At 45.3% G+C, this 17500-nt stretch overlaps 1 protein-coding gene across 1 annotated transcript in view; it reads right to left on the bottom strand.

Moving 5' to 3' along the window:
- LOC139421581 (calcium voltage-gated channel subunit alpha1 Ia) overlaps positions 1-17500 on the bottom strand; it is a 121052-nt gene that overhangs the window by 38260 nt on the left and 65292 nt on the right. The window contains exons 18-23 of the mRNA XM_071172623.1: positions 14190-14316; positions 12531-12656; positions 11990-12079; positions 11465-11657; positions 10709-10860; positions 9787-9896 (exon numbers count right to left, since the gene is read on the bottom strand). Of these exons, the coding sequence (XP_071028724.1) occupies positions 9787-9896; positions 10709-10860; positions 11465-11657; positions 11990-12079; positions 12531-12656; positions 14190-14316 (798 nt within the window). The remainder of the gene's footprint in view (positions 1-9786; positions 9897-10708; positions 10861-11464; positions 11658-11989; positions 12080-12530; positions 12657-14189; positions 14317-17500) is intronic.

Genomic DNA, 17500 nt, shown 5'->3' with positions numbered 1-17500 from the left:
TCTGCATCTGATGAAATGGACAATGATACATCTACACACAATGCAAGTATAGCAGATTAGCATCATGAATATTGTTCTGGAGGCAGCTCTGCAGAGTGGTCACTAGCTGGCACAGCCTTTAAACCCAACCTTAACCCTAACCTTTAAACCTAACCTTTAAACCTAACCTTAACCTTAACCCTAACCTTTAAACCTAACCTTAACTCTAACCTTTAAACCTAACCTTAAACCTAACCTTAACCCTAACCTGTCAACCTAACCTTAACCCTAACCTGTCAACCTAACTTTAACCCTAACCTGTCAACCTAATTTTAACCCTAACTTAAACTAACTACAGTACAGCAAACACTATGAATCATACAGTGAGATGACACAAACAGTGTCCCCAGTGCAGCGTATTTAATTCAGTCACCTTTACTAGTACCATTTAGTACAGAGACAGCATCCTGGTTATATTACGGCTGTGGCATTACTACTATGAATCACACAGAGTGAGAAAACACAAACAGTGTCCCCAGTGCAGCGTATTTAATTCAGTCACCTTTACTAGTACCATTTAGTACAGAGACAGCATCCTGGTTATATTACGGCTGTGGCATTACTACTATGAATCACACAGAGTGAGATGACACAAACAGTGTCCCCAGTGCAGCGTATTTAATTCAGTCACCTTTACTAGTACCATTTAGTACAGAGACAGCATCCTGGTTATATTACGGCTGTGGCATTACTACTATGAATCACACAGAGTGAGAAAACACAAACAGTGTCCCCAGTGCAGCGTATTTAATTCAGTCACCTTTACTAGTACCATTTAGTACAGAGACAGCATCCTGGTTATATTACGGCTGTGGCATTACTACTATGAATCACACAGAGTGAGATGACACACACAGTGTCCCCAGTGTAGCGTATTTAATTCAATCACCTTTACTAGTACCATTTAGTACAGAGACAGCATCCTGGTTATATTACGGCTGTGGCATTACTACTATGAATCACACAGAGTGAGAAAACACACACAGTGTCCCCAGTGCAGCGTATTTAATTCAGTCACCTTTACTAGTACCATTTAGTACAGAGACAGCATCCTGGTTATATTACGGCTGTGGCATTACTACTATGAATCACACAGAGTGAGAAAACACAAACAGTGTCCCCAGTGCAGCGTATTTAATTCAGTCACCTTTACTAGTACCATTTAGTACAGAGACAGCATCCTGGTTATATTACGGCTGTGGCATTACTACTATGAATCACACAGAGTGAGAAAACACACACAGTGTCCCCAGTGTAGCGTATTTAATTCAGTCACCTTTACTAGTACCATTTAGTACAGAGACAGCATCCTGGTTATATTACGGCTGTGGCATTACTACTATGAATCACACAGAGTGAGAAAACACACACAGTGTCCCCAGTGCAGCGTATTTAATTCAGTCACCTTTACTAGTACCATTTAGTACAGAGACAGCATCCTGGTTATATTACGGCTGTGGCATTACTACTATGAATCACACAGAGTGAGATGACACACACAGTGTCCCCAGTGCAGCGTATTTAATTCAGTCACCTTTACTAGTACCATTTAGTACAGAGACAGCATCCTGGTTATATTACGGCTGTGGCATTACTACTATGAATCACACAGAGTGAGATGACACACACAGTGTCCCCAGTGTAGCGTATTTAATTCAGTCACCTTTACTAGTACCATTTAGTACAGAGACAGCATCCTGGTTATATTACGGCTGTGGCATTACTACTATGAATCACACAGAGTGAGAAAACACAAACAGTGTCCCCAGTGCAGCGTATTTAATTCAGTCACCTTTACTAGTACCATTTAGTACAGAGACAGCATCCTGGTTATATTACGGCTGTGGCATTACTACTATGAATCATAGAGTGAGATGACACAAACAGTGTCCCCAGTGCAGCGTATTTAATTCAGTCACCTTTACTAGTACCATTTAGTACAGAGACAGCATCCTGGTTATATTACGGCTGTGGCATTACTACTATGAATCACACAGAGTGAGATGACACAAACAGTGTCCCCAGTGCAGCGTATTTAATTCAGTCACCTTTACTAGTACCATTTAGTACAGAGACAGCATCCTGGTTATATTACGGCTGTGGCATTACTACTATGAATCACACAGAGTGAGAAAACACACACAGTGTCCCCAGTGCAGCGTATTTAATTCAGTCACCTTTACTAGTACCATTTAGTACAGAGACAGCATCCTGGTTATATTACGGCTGTGGCATTACTACTATGAATCACACAGAGTGAGAAAACACAAACAGTGTCCCCAGTGCAGCGTATTTAATTCAGTCACCTTTACTAGTACCATTTAGTACAGAGACAGCATCCTGGTTATATTACGGCTGTGGCATTACTACTATGAATCACACAGAGTGAGATGACACACACAGTGTCCCCAGTGCAGCGTATTTAATTCAGTCACCTTTACTAGTACCATTTAGTACAGAGACAGCATCCTGGTTATATTACGGCTGTGGCATTACTACTATGAATCACACAGAGTGAGATGACACACACAGTGTCCCCAGTGCAGCGTATTTAATTCAGTCACCTTTACTAGTACCATTTAGTACAGAGACAGCATCCTGGTTATATTACGGCTGTGGCATTACTACTATGAATCACACAGAGTGAGATGACACACACAGTGTCCCCAGTGCAGCGTATTTAATTCAGTCACCTTTACTAGTACCATTTAGTACAGAGACAGCATCCTGGTTATATTACGGCTGTGGCATTACTACTATGAATCACACAGAGTGAGATGACACACACAGTGTCCCCAGTGCAGCGTATTTAATTCAGTCACCTTTACTAGTACCATTTAGTACAGAGACAGCATCCTGGTTATATTACGGCTGTGGCATTACTACTATGAATCACACAGAGTGAGAAAACACACACAGTGTCCCCAGTGTAGCGTATTTAATTCAGTCACCTTTACTAGTACCATTTAGTACAGAGACAGCATCCTGGTTATATTACGGCTGTGGCATTACTACTATGAATCACACAGAGTGAGAAAACACACACAGTGTCCCCAGTGCAGCGTATTTAATTCAGTCACCTTTACTAGTACCATTTAGTACAGAGACAGCATCCTGGTTATATTACGGCTGTGGCATTACTACTATGAATCACACAGAGTGAGAAAACACACACAGTGTCCCCAGTGCAGCGTATTTAATTCAGTCACCTTTACTAGTACCATTTAGTACAGAGACAGCATCCTGGTTATATTACGGCTGTGGCATTACTACTATGAATCACACAGAGTGAGAAAACACACACAGTGTCCCCAGTGCAGCGTATTTAATTCAGTCACCTTTACTAGTACCATTTAGTACAGAGACAGCATCCTGGTTATATTACGGCTGTGGCATTACTACTATGAATCACACAGAGTGAGATGACACACACAGTGTCCCCAGTGCAGCGTATTTAATTCAGTCACCTTTACTAGTACCATTTAGTACAGAGACAGCATCCTGGTTATATTACGGCTGTGGCATTACTACTATGAATCACACAGAGTGAGAAAACACACACAGTGTCCCCAGTGCAGCGTATTTAATTCAGTCACCTTTACTAGTACCATTTAGTACAGAGACAGCATCCTGGTTATATTACGGCTGTGGCATTACTACTATGAATCACACAGAGTGAGAAAACACAAACAGTGTCCCCAGTGCAGCGTATTTAATTCAGTCACCTTTACTAGTACCATTTAGTACAGAGACAGCATCCTGGTTATATTACGGCTGTGGCATTACTACTATGAATCACACAGAGTGAGAAAACACAAACAGTGTCCCCAGTGCAGCGTATTTAATTCAGTCACCTTTACTAGTACCATTTAGTACAGAGACAGCATCCTGGTTATATTACGGCTGTGGCATTACTACTATGAATCACACAGAGTGAGAAAACACACACAGTGTCCCCAGTGCAGCGTATTTAATTCAGTCACCTTTACTAGTACCATTTAGTACAGAGACAGCATCCTGGTTATATTACGGCTGTGGCATTACTACTATGAATCACACAGAGTGAGATGACACAAACAGTGTCCCCAGTGCAGCGTATTTAATTCAGTCACCTTTACTAGTACCATTTATTACAGAGACAGCATCCTGGTTATATTACGGCTGTGGCATTACTACTATGAATCACACAGAGTGAGATGACACACACAGTGTCCCCAGTGCAGCGTATTTAATTCAGTCACCTTTACTAGTACCATTTAGTACAGAGACAGCATCCTGGTTATATTACGGCTGTGGCATTACTACTATGAATCACACAGAGTGAGATGACACAAACAGTGTCCCCAGTGCAGCGTATTTAATTCAGTCACCTTTACTAGTACCATTTAGTACAGAGACAGCATCCTGGTTATATTACGGCTGTGGCATTACTACTATGAATCACACAGAGTGAGATGACACACACAGTGTCCCCAGTGTAGCGTATTTAATTCAGTCACCTTTACTAGTACCATTTAGTACAGAGACAGCATCCTGGTTATATTACGGCTGTGGCATTACTACTATGAATCACACAGAGTGAGATGACACAAACAGTGTCCCCAGTGCAGCGTATTTAATTCAGTCACCTTTACTAGTACCATTTAGTACAGAGACAGCATCCTGGTTATATTACGGCTGTGGCATTACTACTATGAATCACACAGAGTGAGAAAACACACACAGTGTCCCCAGTGCAGCGTATTTAATTCAGTCACCTTTACTAGTACCATTTAGTACAGAGACAGCATCCTGGTTATATTACGGCTGTGGCATTACTACTATGAATCACACAGAGTGAGATGACACACACAGTGTCCCCAGTGCAGCGTATTTAATTCAGTCACCTTTACTAGTACCATTTAGTACAGAGACAGCATCCTGGTTATATTACGGCTGTGGCATTACTACTATGAATCACACAGAGTGAGATGACACACACAGTGTCCCCAGTGTAGCGTATTTAATTCAGTCACCTTTACTAGTACCATTTAGTACAGAGACAGCATCCTGGTTATATTACGGCTGTGGCATTACTACTATGAATCACACAGAGTGAGATGACACACACAGTGTCCCCAGTGTAGCGTATTTAATTCAGTCACCTTTACTAGTACCATTTAGTACAGAGACAGCATCCTGGTTATATTACGGCTGTGGCATTACTACTATGAATCACACAGAGTGAGATGACACACACAGTGTCCCCAGTGTAGCGTATTTAATTCAGTCACCTTTACTAGTACCATTTAGTACAGAGACAGCATCCTGGTTATATTACGGCTGTGGCATTACTACTATGAATCACACAGAGTGAGAAAACACACACAGTGTCCCCAGTGCAGCGTATTTAATTCAGTCACCTTTACTAGTACCATTTAGTACAGAGACAGCATCCTGGTTATATTACGGCTGTGGCATTACTACTATGAATCACACAGAGTGAGAAAACACACACAGTGTCCCCAGTGCAGCGTATTTAATTCAGTCACCTTTACTAGTACCATTTAGTACAGAGACAGCATCCTGGTTATATTACGGCTGTGGCATTACTACTATGAATCACACAGAGTGAGATGACACACACAGTGTCCCCAGTGCAGCGTATTTAATTCAGTCACCTTTACTAGTACCATTTAGTACAGAGACAGCATCCTGGTTATATTACGGCTGTGGCATTACTACTATGAATCACACAGAGTGAGAAAACACAAACAGTGTCCCCAGTGCAGCGTATTTAATTCAGTCACCTTTACTAGTACCATTTAGTACAGAGACAGCATCCTGGTTATATTACGGCTGTGGCATTACTACTATGAATCACACAGAGTGAGAAAACACAAACAGTGTCCCCAGTGCAGCGTATTTAATTCAGTCACCTTTACTAGTACCATTTAGTACAGAGACAGCATCCTGGTTATATTACGGCTGTGGCATTACTACTATGAATCACACAGAGTGAGAAAACACAAACAGTGTCCCCAGTGCAGCGTATTTAATTCAGTCACCTTTACTAGTACCATTTAGTACAGAGACAGCATCCTGGTTATATTACGGCTGTGGCATTACTACTATGAATCACACAGAGTGAGAAAACACACACAGTGTCCCCAGTGCAGCGTATTTAATTCAGTCACCTTTACTAGTACCATTTAGTACAGAGACAGCATCCTGGTTATATTACGGCTGTGGCATTACTACTATGAATCACACAGAGTGAGATGACACAAACAGTGTCCCCAGTGCAGCGTATTTAATTCAGTCACCTTTACTAGTACCATTTAGTACAGAGACAGCATCCTGGTTATATTACGGCTGTGGCATTACTACTATGAATCACACAGAGTGAGATGACACACACAGTGTCCCCAGTGCAGCGTATTTAATTCAGTCACCTTTACTAGTACCATTTAGTACAGAGACAGCATCCTGGTTATATTACGGCTGTGGCATTACTACTATGAATCACACAGAGTGAGATGACACAAACAGTGTCCCCAGTGCAGCGTATTTAATTCAGTCACCTTTACTAGTACCATTTAGTACAGAGACAGCATCCTGGTTATATTACGGCTGTGGCATTACTACTATGAATCACACAGAGTGAGATGACACACACAGTGTCCCCAGTGTAGCGTATTTAATTCAGTCACCTTTACTAGTACCATTTAGTACAGAGACAGCATCCTGGTTATATTACGGCTGTGGCATTACTACTATGAATCACACAGAGTGAGATGACACAAACAGTGTCCCCAGTGCAGCGTATTTAATTCAGTCACCTTTACTAGTACCATTTAGTACAGAGACAGCATCCTGGTTATATTACGGCTGTGGCATTACTACTATGAATCACACAGAGTGAGAAAACACACACAGTGTCCCCAGTGCAGCGTATTTAATTCAGTCACCTTTACTAGTACCATTTAGTACAGAGACAGCATCCTGGTTATATTACGGCTGTGGCATTACTACTATGAATCACACAGAGTGAGATGACACACACAGTGTCCCCAGTGCAGCGTATTTAATTCAGTCACCTTTACTAGTACCATTTAGTACAGAGACAGCATCCTGGTTATATTACGGCTGTGGCATTACTACTATGAATCACACAGAGTGAGATGACACACACAGTGTCCCCAGTGTAGCGTATTTAATTCAGTCACCTTTACTAGTACCATTTAGTACAGAGACAGCATCCTGGTTATATTACGGCTGTGGCATTACTACTATGAATCACACAGAGTGAGATGACACACACAGTGTCCCCAGTGTAGCGTATTTAATTCAGTCACCTTTACTAGTACCATTTAGTACAGAGACAGCATCCTGGTTATATTACGGCTGTGGCATTACTACTATGAATCACACAGAGTGAGATGACACACACAGTGTCCCCAGTGTAGCGTATTTAATTCAGTCACCTTTACTAGTACCATTTAGTACAGAGACAGCATCCTGGTTATATTACGGCTGTGGCATTACTACTATGAATCACACAGAGTGAGAAAACACACACAGTGTCCCCAGTGCAGCGTATTTAATTCAGTCACCTTTACTAGTACCATTTAGTACAGAGACAGCATCCTGGTTATATTACGGCTGTGGCATTACTACTATGAATCACACAGAGTGAGAAAACACAAACAGTGTCCCCAGTGCAGCGTATTTAATTCAGTCACCTTTACTAGTACCATTTAGTACAGAGACAGCATCCTGGTTATATTACGGCTGTGGCATTACTACTATGAATCACACAGAGTGAGAAAACACACACAGTGTCCCCAGTGTAGCGTATTTAATTCAGTCACCTTTACTAGTACCATTTAGTACAGAGACAGCATCCTGGTTATATTACGGCTGTGGCATTACTACTATGAATCACACAGAGTGAGAAAACACACACAGTGTCCCCAGTGTAGCGTATTTAATTCAGTCACCTTTACTAGTACCATTTAGTACAGAGACAGCATCCTGGTTATATTACGGCTGTGGCATTACTACTATGAATCACACAGAGTGAGATGACACACACAGTGTCCCCAGTGCAGCGTATTTAATTCAGTCACCTTTACTAGTACCATTTAGTACAGAGACAGCATCCTGGTTATATTACGGCTGTGGCATTACTACTATGAATCACACAGAGTGAGATGACACACACAGTGTCCCCAGTGCAGCGTATTTAATTCAGTCACCTTTACTAGTACCATTTAGTACAGAGACAGCATCCTGGTTATATTACGGCTGTGGCATTACTACTATGAATCACACAGAGTGAGAAAACACACACAGTGTCCCCAGTGTAGCGTATTTAATTCAGTCACCTTTACTAGTACCATTTAGTACAGAGACAGCATCCTGGTTATATTACGGCTGTGGCATTACTACTATGAATCACACAGAGTGAGAAAACACACACAGTGTCCCCAGTGCAGCGTATTTAATTCAGTCACCTTTACTAGTACCATTTAGTACAGAGACAGCATCCTGGTTATATTACGGCTGTGGCATTACTACTATGAATCACACAGAGTGAGAAAACACACACAGTGTCCCCAGTGTAGCAGTACGGATGGTGTTTATTCAGTAGCTCAGCAGTATCTGTATGACTATCCAGAGAGTATCCCAGCTATAGTTCAGCTATAGTAAAGCTATGACACTACCAGGAAGTACAATTGAAGTATCCCCGCTATAGTTCAGCTATAGTAAAGCTATGACACTACCAGGAAGTACAATTGAAGTATCCCAGCTATAGTTAAGCTATAGTAAAGCTATGACAATACCAGGAAGTACAATTGAAGTATCCCAGCTATATTTCAGCTATATTAAAGCTATGACAATACCATGAAGTACAATTGAAGTATCCCAGCTATAGTTCAGCTATAGTAAAGCTATGACAATACCAGGAAGTATAATTGAAGTATCCCAGCTATATTTCAGCTATATTAAAGCTATGACAATACCAGGAGGTACAATTGAAGTATCCCAGCTATAGTTCATTTATAGTAAAGCTATGATAATACCAGGAAGTACAATTGAAGTATCCCAGCTATAGTTCAGCTATGACACTACCAGGAAGTACAATTGAAGTATCCCAGCTATAGTTCAGCTATAGTAAAGCTATGACACTACCAGGAAGTACAATTGAAGTATCCCAGCTATAGTTCAGCTATAGTAAAGCTATGACACTACCAGGAAGTACAATTGAAGTATCCCAGCTATAGTTCAGCTATAGTAAAGCTATGACACTACCAGGAAGTACAATTGAAGTATCCTAGCTATAGTTCAACTATAGTAAAGCTATGACACTACCAGGAAGTACCATTGAAGTATCCCAGCTATAGTTCAGCTATAGTAAAGCTATGACACTACCAGGAAGTACCATTGAAGTCAGAATAACTATTTTCTAATGGAGTTGTGGTTAAGAAGGGCAGCTATGAATCATATACTCTGTATGAATCATACACACTGAGATGACTGACATGCGCAAACACACACACACACACACACACACACACACACACACACACACACACACACACACACACACACACACACACACACACACACACACACACACACACACACACACACACACACACACACACACACACACACACACACACACACACACACAGTATGTCCCCAGTGCAGCAGTGAATACAGTGTTTATTCAGTAAGTCAGTGTGGCCCTGTAACTACCTGTCTTTAAAGAAGCGTCGGAAGCCAAATGCGGTGAGCTTCAGGAGGGTCTCCAGTACAAAGGTGGATGTGAAGAAATAGTTACAGTACTTCAACACTAGATCCAGAGACTGAGAGACAGAGAGAGAAGGAGGTGGGAGGGAGGGGGAGAGAGAGAGAGAGGAGGAGGGAGGGAGGTTGGAGAGAGAGAGAGAGGAGGAGGGAGGGAGGGGGAGAGAGAGAAGGAGGTGGGGGGAGAGAGGAGGTGGGAGGGGGAGAGAGAGAAAGAGGTGGGTGGGAGAAGGAGGTAGGAGGGAGGGGGAGAGAGAGAAGGAGGTGGGAGGGAGAAGGAGAGAGAGAAGGAGATGGTGGGAGGGAGGAGAGAGAGAGAGGGAGGTGAGAGGGAGGGGGAGAGAGAGGAGGTGGGAGAGAGGGAGGAAGGGGGAGGGAGAGAGAGACGGAGGTGGGAGGAAGGGGGAGAGAGAAGGAGATGGTGGGAGGGAGGAGAGAGAGAGAGAAGGACGTGAGAGAGAGGGAGAGAGAGAGGAGGTGGGAGGGAGGGAGGGGGGAGGGGGAGAGAAGGAGGTGGGAGGGGGAGAGAGAGGAGGTGGGAGGGAGGGAGGGGGAGGGAGAGAGAGATGGGGGTGGGAGGAAGGGGGAGAGAGAAGGAGATGGTAGGAGGGAGAAGAGAGAGAGAAGGAGGTGAGAGAGAGGGAAAGAGAGAGGAGGTGAGAGGGAGGGAGGGGGGAGGGGGAGAAGGAGGTGGGAGGGGGAGAGAGAGGGGATGGTGGGAGGGAGGAGAGAGAGAAGGTGAGAGGGAAGGGGAGAGAGAGAGAGAGAAGGAGTCACATATGGTACTGTGTACATGAAAACACATGACACTCTGTCTTTCTGTACCCCCCCACCCCCACCCACACACGCACACCGCTCCCTCCAGTCTTACTCGTGGCTGGCTGTAGTGTTCCAGTGACATGGTGATGACGTTGATACAGATGATGAAGGTGATGAAGAGGTCCAGGTAGTAGGTGGTACACAGAGTGTGGATCCACAGGCGGAGGGGGCTGTAGCTGGCATAGTAGGGGATCTTCTGGGCGTCTGGCAAGGGAAGACAAACACAGGTAATAGTGCTTTATACATAGTATTACTGTACACTATTCAAAAGCATTCCTGTGATGTCCTCCTGTCAAGAGTGATACTCATAAACAATTCACACAATCATTGATGATCTATCTCTGTCTGTTCTGCTCTCTCTCTCTCTCTCCCTCCCTTTCTCTCTCACACCCTTTCACCCTCCCTCCCTTTCTCCCTCTCACCCTCTCACCCTCTCTCTCTCCCTCTCATCCTCCCTCCCCCCTCTCTTTCTCCCTCCCTTTCTCCCTTTCACACTCTCTCACCCTCCCTCCATCCCTTTCTCCCTCTCACCCTCTCTCACCCTCCCTCCATCCCTTTCTCCCTTTCACCCTCTCACCCTCTCTCACTCTCCCTTTCTCCCTTTCACCCTCTCTCACCCTCCCTCCATCCCTTTCTCCCTCTCACCCTCTCTCACCCTCCCTCCATCCCTTTCTCCCTTTCACCCTCTCACCCTCTCTCCCTCCCACTCCCTCTCTCCCTTTCTCCCTCTCATCCTCCCTCTATCCCTCTCTCGCCCTCTCTCTCTCCAGGCACCTTGTACTATCTCTTCTTCCCGTCTCTCCCTTACCCCTCCTCTTCTTCTCCATGCGTCTCCGTCGTTTATCCTCTCTCCTTTTAGCCTCTTCCACTTCCTGGTTCTGACGGCACTTGTGGAAGTTCTCCACTACCACGCCCACAAACATGTTCAGAACGAAGAAACTGACGATGAGGAGGAAGGAGATGAAGTAGAGGAGCATCCATGGACTGTTGTTGATCACTGGCTAAAGGGAGAGAGGGAGGGAGGGAAGGGAGAGGGGGGATGGAGATAGAGGGAGGCAGGGAGGGGAGAGGGGGAGGGGAGAGGGAGGGAGGGAGGGGGGAGGGGGATGGAGAGGAAGGGAGAGATGGGGAGGGAGGGGCGAGGGAGGGGCGAGGGAGGGGGAGAAGGAGGGAGAGAGAGAGGAGTGGTGCATGTGAGTGTTTAGTCGAAGGAGGAGCGGGAGAGAAGGAGTTGAGTATGCTCTGATAGATCAGTCAGCCAACACAACTGAAAAAATAATACATCTATAGAAATATAATGGATAGACTTGATGACCACTATTAGACTAGTTACCTGTTGGTCCACCCCTACAGCATCCAGGCCATGGTACATGATGTTGACCCAACCGTCCTTTGAAGCCAGCACAAACAGGGACATCAGAGCCTGTGGTACAGAGCGCACACACATATACACACAGAACACACACACACACATGCAGAAATGCAGACATACACAGACAGACAGAACACACATGAAAGACATGAAATATAAACATACATATAAAGACAAAAACACAGACAAAACATTAGTCCATCGGTCCATTCACCATGTCCATCAGTTCAGTATTTCATACTGGTCCATTCACCATGTCCATCAGTTCAGTATTTCATACTGGTCCATTCACCATGTCCATCAGTTCAGTATTTCATACTGGTCCATTCACCATGTCCATCAGTTCAGTATTTCATACTGGTCCATTCACCATGTCCATCAGTTCAGTATTTCATACTGGTCCATTCGCCATGTCCATCAGTTCAGTATTTCATACTGGTCCATTCACCATGTCCATCAGTTTGACACCTTGTCCGAAATTGATACTGGGAGAAATCCTTACCTGTCCCAGGTTGTCAAAGTTGTACTTGTGATGAACCCATTTGTAGTTGGCCTGCAGACAGTCAGACTTGTTGGTGATGTTCTTGACGTCGGGGCCAAAGCAGTAGAAGAACTTCCCTTTGAACAGCTGTCAGGGAACAATGGGAACAATGGACAGAGCCACTTCAGATGTCTTGTTGTTACCATATAAGTGGTTTCTTTCATATGTCATTATCAAAGGATAGACACACTTGATGGAATAATATGGAGGTCATTACATAGATGGTCAAGAATGATTTAGGGAATTGAGAGAGAGATAGAGGAAGACAGGTGGCAAAGACTGACAAAGACAGAGAAGGGACAGAGACTGAGGGACAGACAACTGTGGGAGGAAGGTGAGGAAACAGAGACACAGAAAGACGGGGTATATGTTGGAGGAGAAAGACAGGGTATATGTTGGAGGAGAAAGACAGGGTATATGTTGGAGGAGAAAGAGGGTATATGTTGGAGAAGAAAGAGGGTATATGTTGGAGGAGAAAGAGGGTATATGTTGGAGGAGAAAGAGGGTATATGTTGAAGGAGAAAGACAGGGTATATGTTGGAGGAGAAAGACAGGGTATATGTTGGAGGAAAAAGAGGGTATATGTTGGAGGAGAAAGACAGGGTATTTGTTGGAGGAGAAAGAGGGTATATGTTGGAGGAGAAAGACAGGGTATATGTTGGAGGAGAAAGACAGGGTATATGTTGGAGGAGAAAGAGGGTATATGTTGGAGGAGAAAGACAGGGTATATGTTAGAGGGTATATGTTGGAGGAGAAAGAGGGTATATGTTGGAGGAGAAAGAGGGTATATGTTGGAGGAGAAAGAGGGTATATGTTGGAGGAGAAAGACAGGGTATATGTTGGAGGAGAAAGACAGGGTATATGTTGAAGGAGAAAGAGGGTATGTGTTGAAGGAGAAAGAGGGTATATGTTGAAGAAGAAAGACAGGGTATATGTTGGAGGAGAAAGACAGGGTATATGTTGATGGAGAAAGAGGGTATATGTTGAAGGAGAAAGACAGGGTATATGTTGGAGGAGAAAGACAGGGTATATGTTGGAGGAGAAAGACAGAGTATATGTTGGAGGAGAAAGAGGGTATATGTTGGAGGAGAAAGACAGGGTATATGTTGGAGGAGAAAGAGGGTATATGTTGGAGGAGAAAGAGGGTATATGTTGGAGGAGAAAGAGGGTATATGTTGGAGGAGAAAGACAGGGTATATGTTGGAGGAGAAAGACAGGGCATATGTTGGAGGAGAAAGACAGGGTATATGTTGGAGGAGAAAGACAGGGTATATGTTGGAGGAGAAAGACAGGGTATATGTTGGAGGAGGAAGACAGGGTATATGTTGGAGGAGAAAGACAGGGTATATGTTGGAGGAGAAAGAGGGTATATGTTGGAGGAGAAATAGGGTATATGTTGGAGGAGAAAGACAGGGTATATGTTGGAGGAGAAAGACAGGGTATATGTTGAAGGAGAAAGACAGGGTATATGTTGGAGGAGAAAGACAGGGTATATGTTGGAGGAGAAAGACAGGGAATGTGAAATATTGATAAAATGAAGGAACAAGGAAAACAGAGATAGAAAAAAAGACAAAGGAAGAAAGATGGAGAGACAAGTACTCCAAAGATAACAGCCCCTACCTGCACCCCCAGGATACCAAATATGATGAAGAAAGCACAGCAGATAAGGACAATGTTTCCTATAGGTTTCAGAGACGTTATTAGAGTCTCCACTACCAGCTTCAGACCTGGGGCTCGACTGATCACCCTGTAGAAAGAGAAACAGAGAGAGAGCAGGAGAGGGATCGAGCGAGAGAGATGAAGGGAGAGAGAGAAGGAGGGATGGAGAGAGAGACAGAGAGAGATGGAGAGAGAGAGATTGAGATAGGGAAAGAAAGGGAGGGAGAGAGATGGAGGGTTAGAGAGAGGGAGTGATGGAGAGAGAGGGAGAGGTAGAGAGAGAGATGGAGAGAGGGAGAGAGATGGAGGACTAGACAGAGGGAGTGAGAGAGAGGGAGAGAGAGAGAGGGAGAGAGATGGAGGATTAGACAGAGGGAGTGAGAGAGAGGGAGAGAGGGAGAGAGATGGAGGATTAGACAGAGGGAGTGAGAGAGAGGGAGAGAGGGAGAGGGAGAGAGATGGAGGATTAGACAGAGGGAGTGAGAGAGAGGGAGAGAGGGAGAGGGAGAGAGATGGAGGATTAGACAGAGGGAGTGAGAGAGAGGGAGAGAGGGAGAGGGAGAGAGATGGAGGATTAGACAGAGGGAGTGAGAGAGAGGGAGAGAGGGAGAGGGAGAGAGGGAGAGAGATGGAGGATTAGACAGAGGGAGTGAGAGAGAGGGAGAGAGGGAGAGGGAGAGAGAGAGAGAGATGGAGGATTAGACAGAGGGAGTGAGAGAGAGGGAGAGAGGGAGAGGGAGAGAGGGAGAGAGATGGAGGATTAGACAGAGGGAGTGAGAGAGAGGGAGAGAGGGAGAGGGAGAGAGAGAGAGAGAGATGGAGGATTAGACAGAGGGAGAGCACGAGAGAGAGAGAGAAAGAGAGGTAGAAAGGGATGGAGAGTTGGTAAGAGGAGTGATTCCCAAAATACAGTATTTGCAGCTGACTCAGAGAGGGTAAATCTAAATGTCAAAGGTGACATTTTTCTGGTCTTTCAGGTATAAGGGAAAGTGAACTCCAGAAAGAGTAGCTACTGCATGAGGAACAGCTAATGGGGATCCTAACCAACTAAACTGACCCCAAATCACCAAAGAAACAATACTGCACAACTAGTCTGTTTTCACCACTATGGGACAAGGACATTATGTGAACCTCGCCGTAGTGTGACCTACCTACCTGAGGGGGTGCAGTGTGTCTGTAGGGTGTCCACCCTACCTGAGGGGGTGCAGTGTGTCTGTAGTATGTCCTCCCTACCTGAGGGGGTGCAGTGTGTCTGTAGTGTGTCCTCCCTACTTGAGGGGGTGCAGTGTGTCTGTAGTGTGTCCTACCTACCTGAGGGGGTGCAGTGTGTCTGTAGTGTGTCCTCCCTACATGAGGGCAGTGTGTCTGTAGTATGTCCTCCCTACATGAGGGGGTGCAGTGTGTCTGTAGTATGTCCTCCCTACATGAGGGCAGTGTATCTGTAGTATGTCCTCCCTACATGAGGAGGTGCAGTGTGTCTGTAGTATGTCCTCCCTACATGAGGAGGTGCAGTGTATCTGTAGTATGTCCTCCCTACATGAGGAGGTGCAGTGTGGCTGTAGTATGTCCTCCCTACATGAGGGCAGTGTATCTGTAGTATGTCCTCCTTACACGAGGGCAGTGCATCTGTAGTGTGTCCTCCCTACATGAAGAGGTGCAGTGTGTCTGTAGTATGTCCTCCCTACATGAGGGCAGTGTGTCTGTAGTATGTCCTCCCTACATGAGGGGATCCAGTGTGTCTGTAGTATGTCCTCCCTACATGAGGGGATGCAGTGTATCTGTAGTATGTCCTCCCTACATGAGGAGGTGCAGTGTGTCTGTGGTATGTCCTCCCTACATGAGGGCAGTGTATCTGTAGTGTGTCCTCCCTACATGAGAAGGTGCAGTGTGTCAGTAGTATGTCCTCCCTACATGAGGAGGTGCAGTGTGTCTGTGGTATGTCCTCCCTACATGAGGGCAGTGTATCTGTAGTGTGTCCTCCCTACATGAGGAGGTGCAGTGTGTCTGTAGTATGTCCTCCCTACATGAGGGCAGTGTATCTGTAGTGTGTCCTCCCTACATGAGGAGGTGCAGTGTGTCTGTAGTATGTCCTCCCTACCTGAGGGGGTGCAGTGTGTCTGTAGTATGTCCTCCCTACGTGAGGAGGTGCAGTGTGTCTGTAGTATGTCCTCCCTACACGAGGAGGTGCAGTGTGTCTGTGGTATGTCCTCCCTACATGAAGGCAGTGTATCTGTAGTATGTCCTCCCTACATGAGGAGGTGCAGTGTGCCTGTTGTATGTCCTACCTACATGAGGGCAGTGTGTCTGTAGTATGTCCTCCCTACATGAGGGCAGTGTATCTGTAGTATGTCCTCCCTACGTGAGGAGGTGCAGTGTGTCTGTAGTATGTCCTCCCTACATGAGGGCAGTGAATCTGTAGTATGTCCTCCCTACCTGAGGGGGTGCAGTGTGCCTGTTGTATGTCCTCCCTACTTGAGGGGATCCAGTGTGTCTGTAGTATGTCCTCCCTACATGAGGAGGTGCAGTGTGTCTGTAGTATGTCCTCCCTACATGAGGAGGTGCAGTGTGTCTTTAGTATGTCCTCCCTACATGAGGAGGTGCAGTGTATCTGTAGTATGTCCTCCCTACATGAGGAGGTGCAGTGTGTCTTTAGTATGTCCTCCCTACATGAGGGCAGTGTGTCTGTGGTATGTCCTCCCTACATGAGGGGGTGCAGTGTGCCTGTTGTATGTCCTCCCTACATGAGGGCAGTGTATCTGTAGTATGTCCTCCCTACATGAGGGCAGTGTATCTTTAGTATGTCCTCCCTACATGATGGGATGCAGTGTGTCTGTAGTATGTCCTCCCTACATGAGGGGATGCAGTGTATCTGTAGTATGTCCTCCCTACATGAGGGGATGCAGTGTGTCTGTAGTATGTCCTCCCTACATGAGGGTGTGCAGTGTGTCTTTAGTGTGTCCTCCCTACATGAGGGCAGTGTATCTGTAGTATGTCCTCCCTACCTGAGGGGGTGCAGTGTGTCTGTAGTATGTCCTCCCTACCTGAGGGGGTGCAGTGTGTCTGTAGTATGTCCTCCCTACCTGAGGGTATCCAGTGTGCCTGTGGTATGTCCTCCCTATCTGAGGGGGTGCAGTGTATCTGTAGTATGTCCTCCTTACTTGAGGGGGTACAGTGTATCTGTAGTATGTCCTCCCTACATGAGGGGGTGCAGTGTGTCTGTAGTATGTCCTCCCTACATAAGGGCAGTGTATCTGTAGTATGAACTCCCTACC

This window comes from Oncorhynchus clarkii, chromosome 12 (assembly GCF_045791955.1).
Source record: "Oncorhynchus clarkii lewisi isolate Uvic-CL-2024 chromosome 12, UVic_Ocla_1.0, whole genome shotgun sequence".
NCBI classification, from domain to species: Eukaryota; Metazoa; Chordata; class Actinopteri; order Salmoniformes; family Salmonidae; genus Oncorhynchus; species Oncorhynchus clarkii.
Note: the sequence above shows the minus strand (reverse complement) of the source record. Positions and strands in the feature narration are given on the sequence as shown.